The sequence below is a fragment of the Ailuropoda melanoleuca genome, chromosome 2, assembly GCF_002007445.2.
Source record: "Ailuropoda melanoleuca isolate Jingjing chromosome 2, ASM200744v2, whole genome shotgun sequence".
Classification (NCBI taxonomy): Eukaryota; Metazoa; Chordata; class Mammalia; order Carnivora; family Ursidae; genus Ailuropoda; species Ailuropoda melanoleuca.
Window position 1 is genome coordinate 78,208,595 of NC_048219.1, and position 17,862 is coordinate 78,226,456.

The following is a 17,862-nucleotide window of genomic DNA, read 5'->3' on the forward strand; positions in this document are numbered from 1 at the left end:
ACACACACACACACACACACACACACACACACACACACACACAAACATCTTTCTTTCTCTTCCAGTGTTAGATATTTCCCTACCATTCCCCTCCCTCTGGTCACACTACAGCTAAGGTGCCAGGAAATCTAGAGTGAGAGGTAGCATGGAAAGCAAGAAGAGAACTTCACTGAGACACAGTTTCAGTTCTAAGTGAATTCGGGCCAGTTCTGTCACTTAGCTCATCTATAGAAAGTGGAACTCAAAATAGGAGATTCCTAGGGTGGCTTCTAGATCTGACACATGTCACATCTCACTAAGGACAGTCTATAGGACATCAGTGTGTTGAGACGCCCTGAGCAGACACTGCAGCCTCAAGAACACTCAAATACTTGCTCTGAGTACCAGTGTATGTTTCCAAACAGGGAGCTGTATGACATCTGGAGCCACTGGAGATTTTGCCTGGCAACTTTGCATGTGCTTTCCTTCTTTCCCCTGTAGCCCATCACTGGGACTTTCTTTGGCTCTCTCAGTTGACTTGAATATGGCCACTGTGAATCTCTTAACCGTATTAGTGGAGATTTAGAGAGTGAGCCGGTAATGAGAGGAAAGAAGGAAGGAAAGGGAATACTATAGTGTTAAGTGGTACCAACTCATAATTTATCCAGATACTTTCCATAGGAAGGTGAGGCTTAGGTTTAGTAAAAAGTCCAAAATCAGAGCTGATGAGAGGTCTAACTAAGTATCCAAGATGGTTATTAGCCAAGGGCCATGGATACTACATCCCCCTTCACTTACATTCAGGTAGTTGGTGAAGGGCTCATAAGCAACAGCATCATTATTGTAAAGATACTTGGCGGCTGGATCAACCTTTGGGTGGCTCTTCAGGAATGTCTCTAGTACACCCCACTCTTTCATTACCTGACGGATGGACTTTCCTTTCTTCAGAATGACTCTGCAGAGAATAGGGCAAACAAAAGGAGTGAGCTTCACCTTCCCCATTATAGCAATCCCTTCAATGATCTGATCTGGTGTTTTCAAATCTCTTTAGTATTCTGAAAATCCACTACAACGTATATTTGGATTTTTCTACTTACTTATTGTTTCCACAGCATAAATTTCTGCTTATCCGGAGTCCTTCCTGAATCTCTCTTTCTAAGCCAACACAACACCAACCCACCTTTACACACACACACGCACACAATCATCATCATCATCATCATCACCATAATCATCATCATCCATTTCAAGTCGAGAGTCTCTGTGGTTTTTGAGTTCGTATACCAAGACACAATCTGCCTGCCTTTCCATGAGATCTGTGGGGGAAGGCCTTTGCTCTACCCTAGCTTGTGATATTCCCTTAGGGCTGGAATTCACAATGAAGCTGAATCCTCATACACACCTTTCCACACCTTCTGAGAGGCGTAGACAAATCAAGACCAAGACCAGGATCTTCATGGTGCTGATTTTAGTGGCCCCTAGACACACCAGGACACAGTGGTACACCCAAAGGTTGGGACACACAGAGAGAGATTGGGTCTCTTTTTTATACTCTGATCTCCTTGCACTTTTCACCTGTAGGCACGTGGGCTTCTTAGCCTTGTACCAACCTGTGCCCCTACACATCCATGGATTCTGTTTGTTTTTCCTCCTGGCAAGAATCATGGCCTTTAATATCCACTCTGTAGTCAATTTAAAAAGTGATTAATGGCTTTGCTGATGGAATCGAAAGATTAGGATGTGATAACAAATGTGAAATGCACTGGAGACAAAGGCTCCTGGTGCCCACATCTCCTGCGAAATGGGTGCTGGCAACTTCTGCCAGAACAATGGAACAATTTGTTCTTTGACTCCAAAGCCCATGTNCCAAAGTCCATGTGCTGTTTGGAGACTTACAGTAGACTCTCCACTTCTCCTTCTCCTTCCTGTTCCTCTCATCAGACCCATCCATAGTCTTCTGATGCGATTCTCATGGTACATGATGCTCTGATCTTTATTTTCAATTTCTTAGTTTACAATTAGCCAACATTTATGGAATGTCCACTCTGTGCTTGCTTCTGCACTAAGCTCTGGGAGTACAAAGAAAATTCAGAAACAGTCCTTGTATGCAAAGTCGGCATCCTGCCTAATGACTGACACATAATCTAATTATAAGGCAATGTGATCACTGTAGCATCCAAATGTGTGTTGAATGAATGAGAGTGATAAGAGCAGTATTAATGAGCAAGCAGAAGCAAGAAGTGATAGCTCCTGGGGGGATGGAAAAGCCTTCAGAGAAGAGGTCATTTGAGTTAGGATCTTCCTGGTTGGTAGATGAGAAAGTAAGGAAAGTGGAAAAGCCACTGGAGGCAGAAGCAAAGCCTGAACAATGGCTCCTGAGAGGGCAGTTGGTGTCACGAAGTCAGAGAACACTGTGACCAGTGTGGCCACAAGAACACTGCTCAACATGGCTCCTCACAAGCCAAGACCCATCCAAAGGACCTGTACTGGGTCTGTGCCGTCCTCATCATGACAATTAGCTCTGGAAAATTATTTTCTCTTCAGGATTCCATTGCAGTAGAAAAGACTGTAATGCTAAAATAAGAATACTCTTGATTCTACAAAAGTATACTAAAGCAGCATGTATTCAGTATCCACAGTATTTTAACTTCTATTCCACCAAACTATTTATTACTGAACCTTATCCTGGTGGAGCACACCCTGGAGCATCTGGATCAAACTCCTGGAGCCCAGTACTAGGTGTTTACACGGGCGGGGCTGGATGGTGAGGTGGACCTCGTACGCCATGCTAAGTAACATGGACTTTATTCCTTAAGCGGTAAGGAGCCATTAATTTGCTTTAATCAAGAGAATGACACACGTAATGCCTTCTATGTTACTAGTTTCTAGATTGTAGCCTTCTAGAAGCATGTGGTGAAAGAGGCCAGTTTACAAAATGATTCCCTAGGTAAAGTTGCAGCGGGCATGAGAGAAGTTACTGGAATGTTGTCATGAATCTACCTTGAAGCCTTTGAGCTAGGCACAAACCCAAAGAGTTTCCAGTGTCATATGCATGATCTAATGTTTCTTTATAGAAAGAAATTATTAGAGGGGAAACCGGAAGGTCTACAGAAGATATGCCTATAATTACAACTCCCACTTACCGACCTTGGACCAGGCACATATCTCATTGAACCACTGTAACAACCTTAGAGCTGATTTAGCCTCCCCGTGATCGCATAGTTAATCAAAGGCAGAGCTGGGACTTCAAGTCCTGTTTGCCTGAACTCAACCTGTATCTCAGCACAGCCTCCTCCTCCAAGCCTGGGGTGTTCACGCTCTCTCTGCCTTAATGTGCACAAAGGCATCAGCTTTAACGATAATGACAGAGATGTATGTGTGACTTAATTTTCTGTAGAAAGGGATTCTAATTGCTTTTCTTCCACTCTCCTAGCTGTCTGCTGCCTGCATAGAAAATGTAACCCTGTACGTTGCTGCCTCCTGGTGGCAACATTCCTAACTTCACAAAAACAAGGTTCTGGGAATTTTATGGGAATCTTCTGAAGTCCAATGAGAAAGTGACGAAATCTCCTAACATCATGTCCACAGCTCACTTTCCTGTGTGGAGACAACTGGTGCCTGCTCATTAGTCGTGCCCATTGAGCCTGTGTCCTGCCCCCTTGTCCACCCACGTCCAACCTGCCAGCTGTTCCTGGGACTTGTCCCTCACACATCTGTGCCTCTGACCCCTTGTCAATCCCTTAACACTGCAGGCTCTCTTACTGTGCTTACCAAGTCTTCTTTGCAGCGAGACATTAGTACATAAGCTCTCTGAGTCTGCTTCCTCAGCTCAGGACATGTCTGTGAAGCACAGGGCAACCTCTCGTTTCTATCAGAAATCAATCATTTGACTACTTTTCTTCTCTCTCCCACTAGCATTTGGAGTCCTGTAGAAGCCTGGGTCCTGAAATACCACCCACTGTGCTCAGCACAGTGCCTTCCACTCAGAATTATCTACCAGGAGAGGGAAGAGGGTAGCAGGATACACAGGCTTCCATCCCCAGTTATTCAAGGAGCGCTCGGGGACCTTCTCTTCAAGGTACTGGGTCTATTTTGATATCATTGCTCTAGACCTTTCCAGTGGTGAAAGCAGGAAATATATTTATGGATACACATATTTCTATATCAATTTCTATATCAACCAATCCATATATATTTTTAAAATCATGATTTCCTGCTGATACTTCTGAATCCAACACCCCAGGGTTCATTTTTGCCTTTCCTTTTTTCCTATCTATAACTATTTCTCTGGCTGTGAGAAACATGGCTCTTTTTATGTACAGTATGTTTCCTTCTGTGTTTAATTCTGGAATACACATAAAACAGTTTCAAAATTGCTAACTTATATACCTATAAAGAGCAAATTTGCCTGAGTACCGTATTTTCCATAGTTCCTTTTTGTCTTTAACCCTTCAATATAGAGGCAAAATGCTATTGTCGAAAGTAACTAAGGTTTGTTCTTTCCTTCCCTATCCCTTCAACGTGATTATGTTGTTGCTGTCTTTTTAATACAGTTAAGTACATGTGTTACTTTTTGTATTTCAATTTTGAGTTGATTTTATTTATTTTTATGGATCATGTGAAGCATTTTCATCGTCCTAAAAGTCAGAATTACACAAATATGAGTACTCAGGTAAGTATCAACCCCCCCCTTCCCTGGTCCCCTGTCCCCAGTCTCCCATTATTTCCACCCCATTCCCACTCAACTCCTACAGGTACCAATCTCATTATTCCCATGTTTATCCTTTCTCTATTACTCTGTGCACAAATGAGCAGGCACGTGTATTTTCTGTCTCCTTTTTTTCTTACATGAAAGATAACATACTATAGATGTTCTTTGTGCTTTTGTTCTCCTGACAATATTACAGTTGTTTAATTGATGTGCTTAGATGAGAACACCAAGAGCATGAACGTAAATGTAGAAGAAAAGAGACCAGAGAAGAGACTTGGAGCTCCCCAACATTAAGAGATCAGGAATGAGAGGAGAAATCAACATAGAACACTGAAGGAATGACCAGTCAGATAAAAAGAAAAGCTGGAAGCACAGTGAAGAAAGAGCGTCAAGGACAACAAAGTGACCAAGTGTGTCAACGCTGCTGCTGCTGCCTCAAGAAAGGTTGGAACTGAGACTTGGCCACTGCAAGGACAGCATGGGCATCACCAGTGACCTTGGCAAGAGTAGTTCTCATATATTCATGGGAGCAGTTGTTACACTAGAGTGAAATTAGAGGATGCTGGGAAACGGCACTGGAAGAGATTCTGTCTCTATCAACCCATGAGGGGAGTAGTTGTGCAAGACAGAGAGGGAAACACATAATCCACATTGGAAAATATTGGCATGGGCTAGACACAAACTCCCTCCTTCCAAAAAAAGCAGTAGGGGAAAGTACACTTGAAAGGCAGAAGCTGACAATTGCATTGCACAGGTCATTTCAAGAAAAGAACTCCAGAGGACTCCGATAAATTCTTGTGTTTCTAGTTTATTCGACAGAAAAGAAATGATCTCACTGGCCTTGGGGCCTGCTCATACCCATGTATGGTTTATGAATGTCTGGGTAAAAGCAGCTCCTGTCAGGGGACCTACAAGAAAAGACAAGGGCTTTCCCCAGCTTCTGCCTTCAACAGAGTTTAGGCTCCTTGACCCACAGCAGAATTTTCTGGGTTTTCTTTTTTTAGGGAGAGAGTGCTTGTTGGAAGGGTCATCAAGTTGACAGAAGGATCGTTTCCATTAACAGGAACATAGGGGTTGTCAAAAGCAGGAGGAATGTGTCTCAGTGCTAGATGACAGGCCCTGAGGATGGTCTCCTGCTTTCAGCTTCCAACTGAAGATGAGCATAATCCCACAGGGGATCAGTGTCCACCGCAGAAGTCAAATTCTCTCCTCTAAGAGTCTTGGTCTGCCCATCAGGAGTGACTGTCATCTTTCCAGAGGGGATACTCATCATTTCAGGGGTTATAGCCCTCTTTCCAAGGGGCTTGATCTTCCCTCCAGTGGTCCAAAGATGATTAGGAATCATAGACGTCTCTCCAAGGGTCTCAGTCCTCCCTTCCAGAGTGACAGTGTGCTTTTCAAAGGGCTTAGTTTCCCTCGTAGGGGTCATAATCCCGCCTCTGTGGCTTGTAGCTGTAATTTGAGACTTTCTATGGGTATTAATGGCTGGAGACTTGATTATAGTTGGCCTTTCAGGGCCAGTTCTTGGAGCATTCATAGCAGTTGAGAGCCAAAATTTTGGTGAAGGAGTTGAGATGAACTCTAGAGAAAATCATCAGAACAGGATGAGATGCCTACTGCTTCCTTCCCATCCTATTAATTACTGGCAGGACTACAACCACTCCAGGGCTGAAGTACCTGCTCCCAAAATCCAGAGTTGAAGGATCTCATAATACACCCACTTGAGGGCGTAAATAAAAGCCCACCACATAGAAGCCCTGCTCCTTCACTCCATCACGTTAACGTGACTCCAGACATCCATGGGCACTTGGCAGACTTACTACATTTCTGGTGAATGACCCCAGGGAGCTTGCCAGTTTTCTATGCTTAAAGCTACACTTTGGCCTCACTGCACATTCAGCCAGACCTTGCTGCCCCCCAAGGCCTAATAACAGAAACCTCCCATGTCCCCCATTGTAGGGGGCACTAGGAACAACACCAAGGGCAAGGGGGCCACTCTAGACAGCATTTTGTAAAGAACTGGGTTGGAGTCTCATCTCTGTCCCTGAGTAGCAGTGTTAGCTTTCTGAGCCCGTTTCTTAGTCTGTAAAATGAAGGTTATAAATCATCTCAAAGGATGTTTCAGCTCCAGCATGCCAGGTTCCGTCTCCTAAATACCAGGGCAATCTCTACTATCAAAGAGATGTCAAGAGAAATCTGACTTCGTTTTCTGGCCCTTGTCCCATGAAAACAAGAGGAAGCCGCAGAGAAATAAACTGACCCATACTGAACACAAACTATGAGCCAGTAGTTTTCATTCCTTATCTCATTTAGTTCTTGTACTAATGTCATGAGTATAAGGATCATTCCTATTTTATAGATAGGGAAACCAAAGCTCAGAGGAGTCACATGGAGCACGGCTCTAAACCCAGAAAATAGATTGTCCTGACATCAAAGTTTATTCTCTTCCCTTGATGTCATGCTGCCTCACCAAAGCCTTCAGATCTAACAGAAGGGACCCAGCCAGAGCCTGGTTATACAACTTCCAACCCCGGTTCCAGGCCATAGCTACTCACCAGTCTGCACCAGGAGACTATTCAACTTGCTGACAAGGGGGAAAGGGCCAGTGCCACAGAAAGTGCCCTTGGTGTCATCCAGGTCCAATGTCCACACCATGGCTCCCCCAAAATGCTCTCTCTTTATGAACATGGCCTGAAAATGTAGTAGTCAGTCAATCTGTACCCCAGACTGGGTACAACGGGAAAACACTGGAGACAGACCCTCGGAAACACTGCAGGAGCGGCAGAGACTGTGTCTGAATCCGACCTCTACTAATTCCTAGCTGAGGGATCTTGAAAAGGTCACACAAACCTTATGTGTCTTTGGATGCCTGGGTGGCTCATTTGGTTAAGCATCTGCCTTCAGCTCAGGTCATGGTCCCAGGGTCTTGGGATTGGGTCCCTCTCCCTCTCCTTTTACCCCTCCCCCTGTTTGTGTGCTCTCTCTCTCTCTCTCTCAAATAAATAAATAAAATATTAAAAGCAAAAACAACAACAAAAACCTTATGTGTCTTAGTTGCCTCATTTGTAAAAAAGGGATAGTAACATTTCCAACATTTTTAGGGTCCAAAGAATTCCTCCACGTACATGCTACAGCATGGATGGACCTCGAAGACATTACACTGAGTGCAAGAAGCCAGTCACGAAAGAACAAATACTGTATGATTCCACTCACAGGAGGTATTTGGAGTAGTCCCATTCGTATAAATGGAAAGCTGAGCAGTGATTACCAGGGGCTGGGGGAGACAGGGATGGGGTTTCAGTCTGGGAAGATTAGAAAGTTCTGGAGATGGAAGGTGGTGATAGTTACACAATGACATGAATGCGCTAAGTGCTACTGAACTGGATGCCTAAAAATGGGTTAAGTGGCAGATTTTATGTTGTGTATATTTTGCCACAATTTTAAATACAGATTTAAAAAAAAAAGAGTTCCTACCTGCGAAATGTTTGCAGCAATACCTTGCAATTAGGAAATGTTCATAAATATTAAAAACTGTTTCACCAAGATCTCAATGCTAATCACCATTATCATCATTGTAAATCAGAGATATGGCTATATTACTTTAAAATCACTTCCATATAACTTATCTCACAGTGATGCTACAAAGAACAAAGAAACTACATTCACAGATAAGAAAATAAAGGTTTCTGTCCATGATTTCTAAAATCTCAGATATAACTAAGTGGCAGGGTTTAGACTCAAATCCAGGTCCCATTACTGCTTTGCTAGCGTTCTCTGTCATGGTTGATGGAAGAGATAGACTCCAGCATATCCACACAGCTGCACAAGTTGGCCAAATGAGTTGGCTCCTTTCTGAGATTTACTTGCCCCAAATGTAAAATAAGAAGAAGGAGGGACCCAAATAGAGTTCAGCTGAAACTGTGAAGATTCCGAGTTTTTATCCTGCTTACAAACGAACAAGTTGGCCTGCCGGGTTCATGTGTACGCATGCGCGAGCACACGATCTCTGCATCAGAGAAGGGACCGTTATTACTCACAGCAACACAACAGTCAGAATAGCACCTTGACTTTGATCCCCATGCCCCAGTTGCCCAGAGAATGACACGGCGAAGGCCAGATAGTCACCTGCACGTGCAGGAGAAGGATCCCAAAATCATGAGACTTGAGCTCATCTAGGACAGCTCGCAAATCAGACCCTTGTCCCCTCTGCAGAGATTGAGAGCTTCACTGGAATGCAGACAAGTCCTGTCTGGGGAGGGGACCTCTATAATCTCTGAACGTCAGCGAAGGCTCTGGAGGAGGAGGAAAGGCAGTTTTCTATTTTTATTACAGCTGGTCTGCTTCCTTTGCTCAGAATGCCCAGACAGTGCAGGAACACTGGAGAAATTCAGGGATAGTTATCTCCCAATGATGATCTCTAAGGTTTCTTTCAGCTCTGGGATTCCGTGATGAAATCCCTTAATCACCCTCACACAGGGCTCTGTCCCCTTCTAGCTCTGCAAGGCACAGTGTGTCCTCTGGTCCCAAACCAGAGAAAGGTCTTGGAGGCTGAAAGCCACTCTCTCTACCTCTCTCCCGGCAGCAGGCTTGACCCAGTGATATGCACGGAAGAGGTACACGGTGAATGCTGTCCTCTCTGGTGCTTTCTACCCCAAATTTCCCCCCAAAGAACACCTGACACCTGTCGCTTCTACAGCAGCTATAGTAGAGGAGATTGTGACTTTTTTTAGAAAAAGATTTTACTTATTTATGTGACAGAGAGACAGCCAGCAAGAGAGGGAACACAAACAGGGGGAGTGGGAGAGGAAGAAGCAGGCTCCCAGCGGAGGAGGGAGCTCGATGAGGGGCTTGATCCCAGGACCCTGGGATCACGCCCTGAGCCGAAGGCAGACGCTTAAGGACTGAGCCACCCAGGCGCCCCAAGACTGTGACTTCTAATAAGACCCACTATCCAGGCAGTTGCTAAGTCCTGACAATTTCTCACTCAAAAATTATCTCCTCTTCCATCCACCTGGTCCAGACCCTCATTACCTTCCCTGCACACCTCTGCGTTCCTTAGAGCTTCCAAAATGCCAAACTGGTCCCAGCAGGATCACATGGGGACATACTAAGAACAGTTTCCCGATTCTTTCTAAGAGCCGCTAAATATTTGGGGGTGGAGCCAAGACCTTCTACATTTATCAAGTCTCCGGTGATTCCAAAGTAGAGGCAGGTTCGGAAATCACCAAAGCATGTTATTTCTGTTGTAATTCACTATAGAAACCTGCCCCGCTCACCTTCCTTCAACATTGCTTGCACAGGAGGGAAGCGATGGTCACAGTGAAGTTCTAAAGGTTTCAAACCTGCAGGACATATGCCTGCTCAGATACCCGATTTTGCCTTAAAATGCCTGCAAGAAGAAGGCCAAATACCTTCACCAGCATTCAAGTCCCTCTATAAACTGGTCTGCACTTTACTGCTTTCTCTTACACTTTACAAAAGCTCTCTGCCCCACCCAAACTCTTCTTTGAACGTACTTTGAATGAGCTTTCAGTACCCATTGAACCTCTCCCCAAGTCATTGCTTCCTCCTGCTGTTCACCTCCCTCAGGAAGCCCTCCCTGACTCTCCTACCCTGACACACACCAGTGATATTCATGGAGGGCTTAGCGTGATCTACCTCATATTGGTATTTATCTGTTACGAAATGATCTGGTCCAAACAGAAAAGAAGAAACTGTTGCCAAAAATCTGGGTAAACTGAAAGAAGTCATGTCTCCCCTCAAAACCGAGATTCCTTCTCTTCAAAAGGAGAGCGTTACATAGACGGAATTAAGAAATCCCGGGTAGGTCAGGTATGCCTGAGACTCACCTGATCTGGTCAACCTCACCTTTTTATCCTCCACCCAGTACACACACACACACACACACACACACACACACACACACACTGTACAGATAAGAGCTTCGTGGGAGTCAGAAGGAAACAATATGCTGGAGAAAGAAAGGACCGGGGTCTTACCTTGTAATTGAAGCTGGTGGCATCGTCATAGCCAACCCACTCCTTCCCCTTGTAGGCATATGGGACATGCTGAAAATCAATCCAGCGCTTTGTCGCTCTCCGGAGAAAGGAGCAAATCTACCAGGAGGATCACCAGGTTAGTTCTGGAAAGTGCCATGGAGAGAAACACCAGCAGGCACACTGCTCTTTTCCCAGTGGTAAAGAATCCAAGGATCCCTCACCAGGGAGGGAGAAGATGCAGACCAAAGAGGGAGTGGGAAGCCCCTCATGGAAGACCTTCTTTCTTTCCTGAACAAATTCCTACTAGAACACGTTCCTTTCTCTACTGTCTGCCAAGGAGTGGCTGACATCCTTAGATGCCAAATCAGGCTTTGCTAAACAATGCCAATGCCAAGCTACTAACGGTAACCTATCTGACCTTGACCACACCTGTATCTCTTCCAAAGAAGTTACCATAAACAAACCTCTCCTCTCTTCATTAGAAATCAGCAGGAAGGGCCCAGTCTCGGTAGTTATCAAACTAGCTTGTGAACCTCTAATAAATTTCGAGTTCTCAAAGGTAGGGAGAACTGGGTTGTTACAATCAGTTGAGCGTCTGAGTGTCTACTGGGTGCCCGGCCTTGTGCTGGAAACCAGATGCCACAAAGAAGTCGAAGCATTCAAGCCAGTTGCAGAAGCTTATGTCTGAGGCCTTTTTTCTTTCCTTTCTTCCTCTTTTTGGTTCTTTAAAGGTTCTATCAACATCTCTTTGCCCCGTAATGCCCTTCAAGAACATTATTTCCACCATGCCATGACTCGTAACCATGCTTCACTGGCTTAGCAGGAAAACATCTCCAGCCAGCCAGCACAGAGCAGAGACTGGGGAGACCCTGCACTTCCACTCCTACCTATAGCACCCACACACACCATGTGCCTCAGTACCTGCTACCCTCTGCTTGCGAGGCCCTTCCCTCTTACCATTCCTGCCCATCAGGATTCTTCCTGCGCTCCAAAGGCTCTGCTCTGGAGACCTTTCCAGATCCCTAAGTCACACCCCCTGTGTCTCTTACTGTCCTCTCTTGTGTTTAATATTCCCTTCAGTCCATGTCTCTTTCCTCCACTCAGTAGTAAGCTTTGTTGAGATGGAGAATAAGGGAATGGAACTGGGGTAAGAAGAAAGACTCTGTAGGAGGCAATGTCTTGGAATGGCTTCAGAATAATCTAGTAGTGGGAGGGAAGGGAGTCGGGGAGCGAAGATGAAATGCAATTGGCCAGGAGTGGTTAGTGATTGAAGCTGGTGAGGGGTAGGTGGTAGTGGGGGAGGGGGAGAGGAGGTTATCTTATTTTTTTACTTTTGCAAATGTTTGAAATTATACATATTTCAAATATCATTATTTTTATTTAGGCCAGAGAGTCGTAAGTCAGGACTGACTTGTATAACAGGATTCTTTTGAGGGGTTCCCCTCCACTTGGACTCCACCCAGCCCCTCATGCCTTACAAGGGACTGAAATACCTTCCCCTAAAGAAAAAGGAAATATCTCAGATAGTGGATTTCTCTTGCGCTGGTAAACCACTCCTTTGTCCTGTCTCCAGCCCTCAGCCTTGCCTCTGCCTGGTTGTCCTTGCTCTTGCCCTGGCCCAGGATGAAGAAGCCCTAACAGACAGACATCCCTACTCCTGTCACCTCATAATAAGCCAAGAAGCCAGCTTGCTTGGTGTACTTTCCCGGAGACGCGGGTCCCACAGCTTCGGCCTGCAGTCCGTTCTTAGAGACTTTGAGGAGGCGAAAGGTACGTCCGTAGGTGGGGAATCCCATGAGGAGCTTCTCTGGGGGTGCCCCCAGCTTTCGCCAGTAATTCATGGCATGTGCCTGTATGTAGGACGAACACAAATCCCTCCGTGTTACTGAGGGCCGATGGCCTGGGCTCAGGGCAGGTGTCTGGGCCCCTCGAGTTCTTTCCTTACCGAAGAGCTGGGGTCTCCAGACAGAGAGAACAGGGGGCTATTGTGCCCTGTGAACTTTTCCCAGCTTCCATGAAAGTCGTAAGACAAGACATTGATGAAATCCAGGAGTCTGAGAGGGCGAGAGGAGGAGACATGCAGGTTGGGCTAACTAGATTTTCAAATCAGATCACCAGATGACTAACCAGCTAACTAGTTGTGCACTGGCCGCATAAGCTTCCCTCCCGTTTCAGCCCGGGCTGCCTGCCTGTCTGCGTCATCTGCTTGAGATGGGCCACCGCAGCACACAGCCGACTAGGAACATCAGGACCCATGGCATCCTGACAGCTTCCGTGGAAGTAGGCAGTAGTCAGACAAGAAAACACATTCGTGGGGCGCCGGGGAGGCTCAGTCAGGTAAGCGTCTGCCTTCAGCTCAGGTCATGATCTTGGGGTCCTGGGATCGAGTCCAGTCGGACTCCAGCTCACCCCCTGCTTGTGCTTACACTCTCTCTCTCTCAAATAAATAAATAAATAAAATATTTTTTAAAAATTTAAAAAAAGAAATACAGCCGTGCCCGACCCAAGTGCTCACAGGTGGCATAAATGGTCGTGAGGAAGGCAGCACTGCCCCACAACAGCTACAGAGCTTCTGTCCCCCAGCCTTCAAGGCACCGGTGAAACCATGGCTTCCAGAACACTTTCAGAATGAACAAATGTCAGTGAGCACTTACCAGTCACGGGCACCAAGGTGTACAAGGACTCCGTCATTTAATCTTAATAACTAAATTTTAGAGCTGAAGACGCCGAGACTCTGACAGGCTCACTACCTTGCCTAAGGTCACCCAGCCGCCCGACGGGGACTCCCTCAGTCCTGCCTTCTAGTAAGACCAATGCTGACAGCCTCTATGCCCCACGGGGTCTCTCCCTGCTGCCCCCACATGGAAACCCAGCTCCCTGGTGTCTTCACACACAGACACACCCCATCCTCTCTTTCGTTCTGCGTTGGCCTCAGCTCCTCATCTGTAAATACTCCGTTCTCGAGGTTTGAGAAAATTAGCCCAGAGCCGGCATGTCCAGAGAGAGGAAGTTATGAGCTATTCTTTGTTCAGCTTTGTAACTTTTGCACAGAGACCGGTGCTCGGAAAGCTAGGCCTGGCTGGCCATGCCTCATTTTGTATTTGGGGCAGTGACTGACGATTCCTCTGCCTCTGATGCCAGCCGTGGGCAGCACAGCGTGTGTCTACAGCTGTCCCCTAGGATGGCAGAGGCCGGGCCCAGGGTATGTTCCCCGTGAGACCCACCAAAGGGCTCTGCAGGACACCCTACCCAAGACGACGTGACTGTGGGATTGCTTCTGCACCTCCCTCTGATCTCCTAAAGAAAGCCCAGGCTACGTGGCGCTAACCCTTGTCCCCGCCATGGCCCTCGGCTGGCCCCCCCACTAGCCCCTGGGCGCGGAGAACTCAGGGGCGGGTTTTGGCAGCGCTGCGGTTCTGAGCGCGACCTGCCTCCTTCCCTCTGAGGTCCTGCCCCACCAGGCCATGCACTCACCTTCCTAGAGAGCGCACATCGTAAGCTGTTTGGATGATGTATGGATCCCCAGAGACAGCAGCAGAGAGCAGCAGCCTGGGACGCCTGGTGCGTAAGGCCTCCTTCTGGAAGGAGAACAGGAGCTCCTGCCAAGAAAGAGGCAGACGCAGAGACCCAGACCAAGCAGTCAGGGACAGAAAGTATCAGCCAGGAAAACTTCATTTACAGAGCCCCTTGAGTCAGACGCAGGCCCTGCCCCCAGGCTCCTGAGAGAGGTGACCTTGAGCCACCATAGTAAGTGACTTAATAAAGGGGTAGAGGGGTGGTGGGAGGGTCAGGAGCACAGGCTGCAGACTGCTTGCCCGAGGGAGGCCAGGCAGTTGCACAGGGCAGGCATCACCTGGGCTGCAGGGCTGGACCAGGACCTGATATGCCTGGCACTTCTAAGATGATGGTAGTCAACGAACATTCTTCTACCACTCTCCTGCCCCTGTCCCTGGCCTTCTGCCCCTCCTGTGCCATGAGCCCAGAGAGGATAAAAGCAGAATCATTGCCGGATCCTGGAGCTGCCAGACTTGGCCTTACTTCAATTAAGAGGAGAAAAGTCCACCGATCACTCTTGGGGCTGCCCCTCAATCCAGGGTACAGGAAGAAGAGGTCCAGACCATCAAACTTATGTTTCCTCAGGAGGGATATAACCGAATCAATAAACCTTTCCCGGTTGGATAATGTGGACAGCATAGCGGTGAACCTGCAGGAGACCCGGGGTGAGGCGAGGAAGGAAGGCTTTCTGCAGAACCACAAGCTCCCACAAAGCCCCTTGGTAAGCACCCTGGGAAGGGCACACGGTAGGCCTGGAGGAAAGGGAGGCAGGTCAACCCTTCTGAGAAGCCCCTCCCGGCACCAGGGGCTAAATACCCAGGCACAGGGAATTCAAGCAGCAGGGAGGGGCTGCACAGTCTCACCTGGATGTACCGAAGTTCCACCCACCAATGGACAGCAGTGTTCTCAGCTCTCTGTTCCTGTGATGTGGCAAAGAGGGAGGTAAGCTGGGGCCCCACTCCAGTGGTCCCTGGGGAACAGTGGAAAGTAGAGGGGGAGGAGAAGTGAAAGGGGAAGGCAGGAAGTGAAAGTGAAAGGAGGGAGGGAGAGAGAAGAGCAGACCAAAGCACAGGGAAGAAAAGAAAGGAAAAGAGGGGAGAACAATCAACCCATGGGTCATCACAACCCAGGAACCCCCAGGCTGTCCAAAGTCCACAAAATACCCCCACATCCCCATGATGCTCCCACATAAAGGAAAAGAAAGAAGTAGTCTAAAATGTTTCTTTTCATTGTTTTCTTGGTCGACAAATATTTATTGAGCAATTACCATGTGCGGTTGATCGATTTAGATGCTCGATTGAGATACAACAGAGAGTGAGACAGACAAGCTCCCTGCTCTCAGGGAGCCTGTGATCAAGTGACAGAGATTTTTACCTTGGCCATCTATCACCATCCATGCAGAGACAGACCTCCCCCTGGACAGGGAGAGAAGCCAGGAGTTGTGGGGATAGGAATACTTACACAAGCACTCCCTGAGCACCAACTCTGTGCAGAGGCACTCACCTCGCCGCTGGTATACAAACCTATTGGAGACCCTGCTCCTTCCCTTGGGGGGGTCATTTGCCCGGGGTGTGTGTGTGTGTGTGTGCAGGTGACAAATGGTACTAAAGATACCGGCATCTGTGATGTGCAGGCTCTCCTTGAAGCGTTCTAACAGCATTAGTACATGAGCTCGCCCCACTGGCTTGATGGGTGAGTGGAAGGGGGGTTACCAGGCAGAGGCAATGGGGGCCTCACAAGGTCAAGGAGGCAAGAATGAGTTCGGGGTATTACTCAACAGGGAGTTCTCAGGTGGGGATGATCCCGAGTCCCACTTGAGAGGGGGCTAGGACCAGTAGAACCGGAAGAGAGTTGATGAGTACCAAGAGACACAGGATTAATTTTCTTCTGTCTGTAAAACCTGAAAAAATGACCCCGCGCACAGTACGAACACACCTCTGTTTGAGCTTGTTGAACTCTGGGTAGGTAATCTCATCCTGGGGGTCCTTCGCAACAACCTGACTGTCGTTCATTGAGGCAAAGGCAAATATCAGGTGGGTGCAGAGAAAGGGGTCCAGGTCCCTGGGCAAGACGGAGGCGGGGCTGGGGCGCCCCTGCGCCCAGCTGGTGAAATAACACACCAGTTTATGGGCAGCGCCTGGCAAGGGAGGACACACGTTAGCTGGCAGAGCCCAAGGGACGGGACGGATCGGCTTCCACAGAGCGCTGTGAACAGCCCCCATGCAGACACAGCCCAAAGCGACACAGAAGTCTGGTCCCCCCGCCCCCCTGCCGCCCCTACTGCTGAGGCCCCAGGGGGAAAAGAATGCCTTATGGAATCCTGATTAGAATGGATCCTCAAGTCTGGACCCTGGCACACAGAGCGACACAAGTGGCGGGTGACTGAAAAACCTGCCCCTGAACTGCAGCGGAAATCAATGATCCCTGGGACACAGAAGGTGGGGGGGCGCAGGGAGGGGCTGCAGGGGACACTGGACACAGAGCACTTCTCAGCCCGAGAAGCTCCCCAGCTCTGGAGAGGAGGACACCATTTCCTTACCATCGCACTGCTTCAGCACAAGAACCAGCCCTGCAGGAAACAAGGAATGGAATCACACTCACATTCCCATGTCTGCCCAAAGTGACATGCCCCAGCCCCACTCCAGTCCTCCAGTGCCCCCACCAACCGGGCCCCATAGCCAGACACAGACGCACACATGGAGACACTCTGTGTCACTTTTTCCTCTTCTCTAAGTTGAGCCAGTGTTGCCAGACCTATTGAAGCCCCTATTTACCCCCAACAAACACCACGTGGGTACACGCATGCTTAGCATGGGGACAATGATGACTTCGAAGTCCCAGCAAAAGCTCTAGGCCAGTGGTTCTCACCCTGGCTGCAAGTATAAAAAGTAGTGATGTTCTGGCTCCTCCCCTAGAGATTCTGATACCACCAGTCCAAGGTGGAACTGGGCATAGAGATATTTAATGGGTAACTGGATTGGAGGACCACAGCTCAGATCACTCCTGCCTGGGCCCTTCTGGCCCTTCACTATGTCCCGTCCCAACTCACCTAATCCAGCCCCCAAGTTCCTGGCTGCTTCTCAAGCACTCGAGAGGTGACAAACGTAGGAAGCCCAGAATCTCCTGGACTGAGTGACGTTGTGGGGGGTGGGACCTGCCACACTCACCAATCCACAGCAACAGCCTGCCCATCTCAGAGGTCTGAGAGCAGCGAGGCTAGGGCGCGAGCCCCTTTATAGGAGTTCTGGGACAGCTCTGGGACAGCACTGGCATAGCCCAGCCACACACACACAAAACCAGGGCCAGTGATTAATGGGCTGCTGCCCGAGTCACAGTGACCCCAGTGCCTCCCACCCTCCCTCTCCAGCAGAACTGTAGCTCTCAGAGCCAACAAAGCGATAGCTCGGTCTGACACTGGCACCCAGTGGGTGTCCGCCAAGGGCCATGGTGAGGGCAGGGCTGTGCTCAGCCCTGTTCTTGGATTTGCCCCCCATGGAGGAGTAAACACTGTGTGGAGGCAGTAGTTCTACTGTTATCAGATTATTGGTTAGGGAAGTGGTGTGATATAAAGTTTAAAAGTCCCGGCTTTGGACCTAGGCAGGCTAAGGTTTGAATCTC

The 17,862-nt window shown here is 48.1% G+C and overlaps 2 protein-coding genes across 2 annotated transcripts in view; both read right to left on the reverse strand.

Moving 5' to 3' along the window:
• The window catches only part of PGB2 (pepsinogen B2), a 17,667-nt gene extending 10,328 nt beyond the window's left edge, over positions 1-7,339 (reverse strand). Inside the window, exon 1 of the mRNA XM_034641146.1 lies at positions 7,246-7,339. The gene's annotated coding sequence lies outside the window, so the exon portion shown is untranslated. The remainder of the gene's footprint in view (positions 1-7,245) is intronic.
• Positions 5,660-16,920, reverse strand: OVGP1 (oviductal glycoprotein 1). The gene is made up of 11 exons (XM_034641692.1): positions 16,911-16,920; positions 16,784-16,813; positions 16,180-16,381; positions 15,108-15,164; positions 14,728-14,893; positions 14,164-14,288; positions 12,635-12,743; positions 12,354-12,539; positions 10,690-10,806; positions 7,246-7,381; positions 5,660-6,271 (listed from the first exon to the last, which is right to left on the reverse strand). The coding sequence occupies exons 1-11, from the start codon at positions 16,918-16,920 to the stop codon at positions 5,796-5,798; spliced, it is 1,614 nt and encodes a 537-aa protein (XP_034497583.1). The 3' UTR covers positions 5,660-5,795.
• Positions 16,921-17,862: the final 942 nt, after the last annotated feature.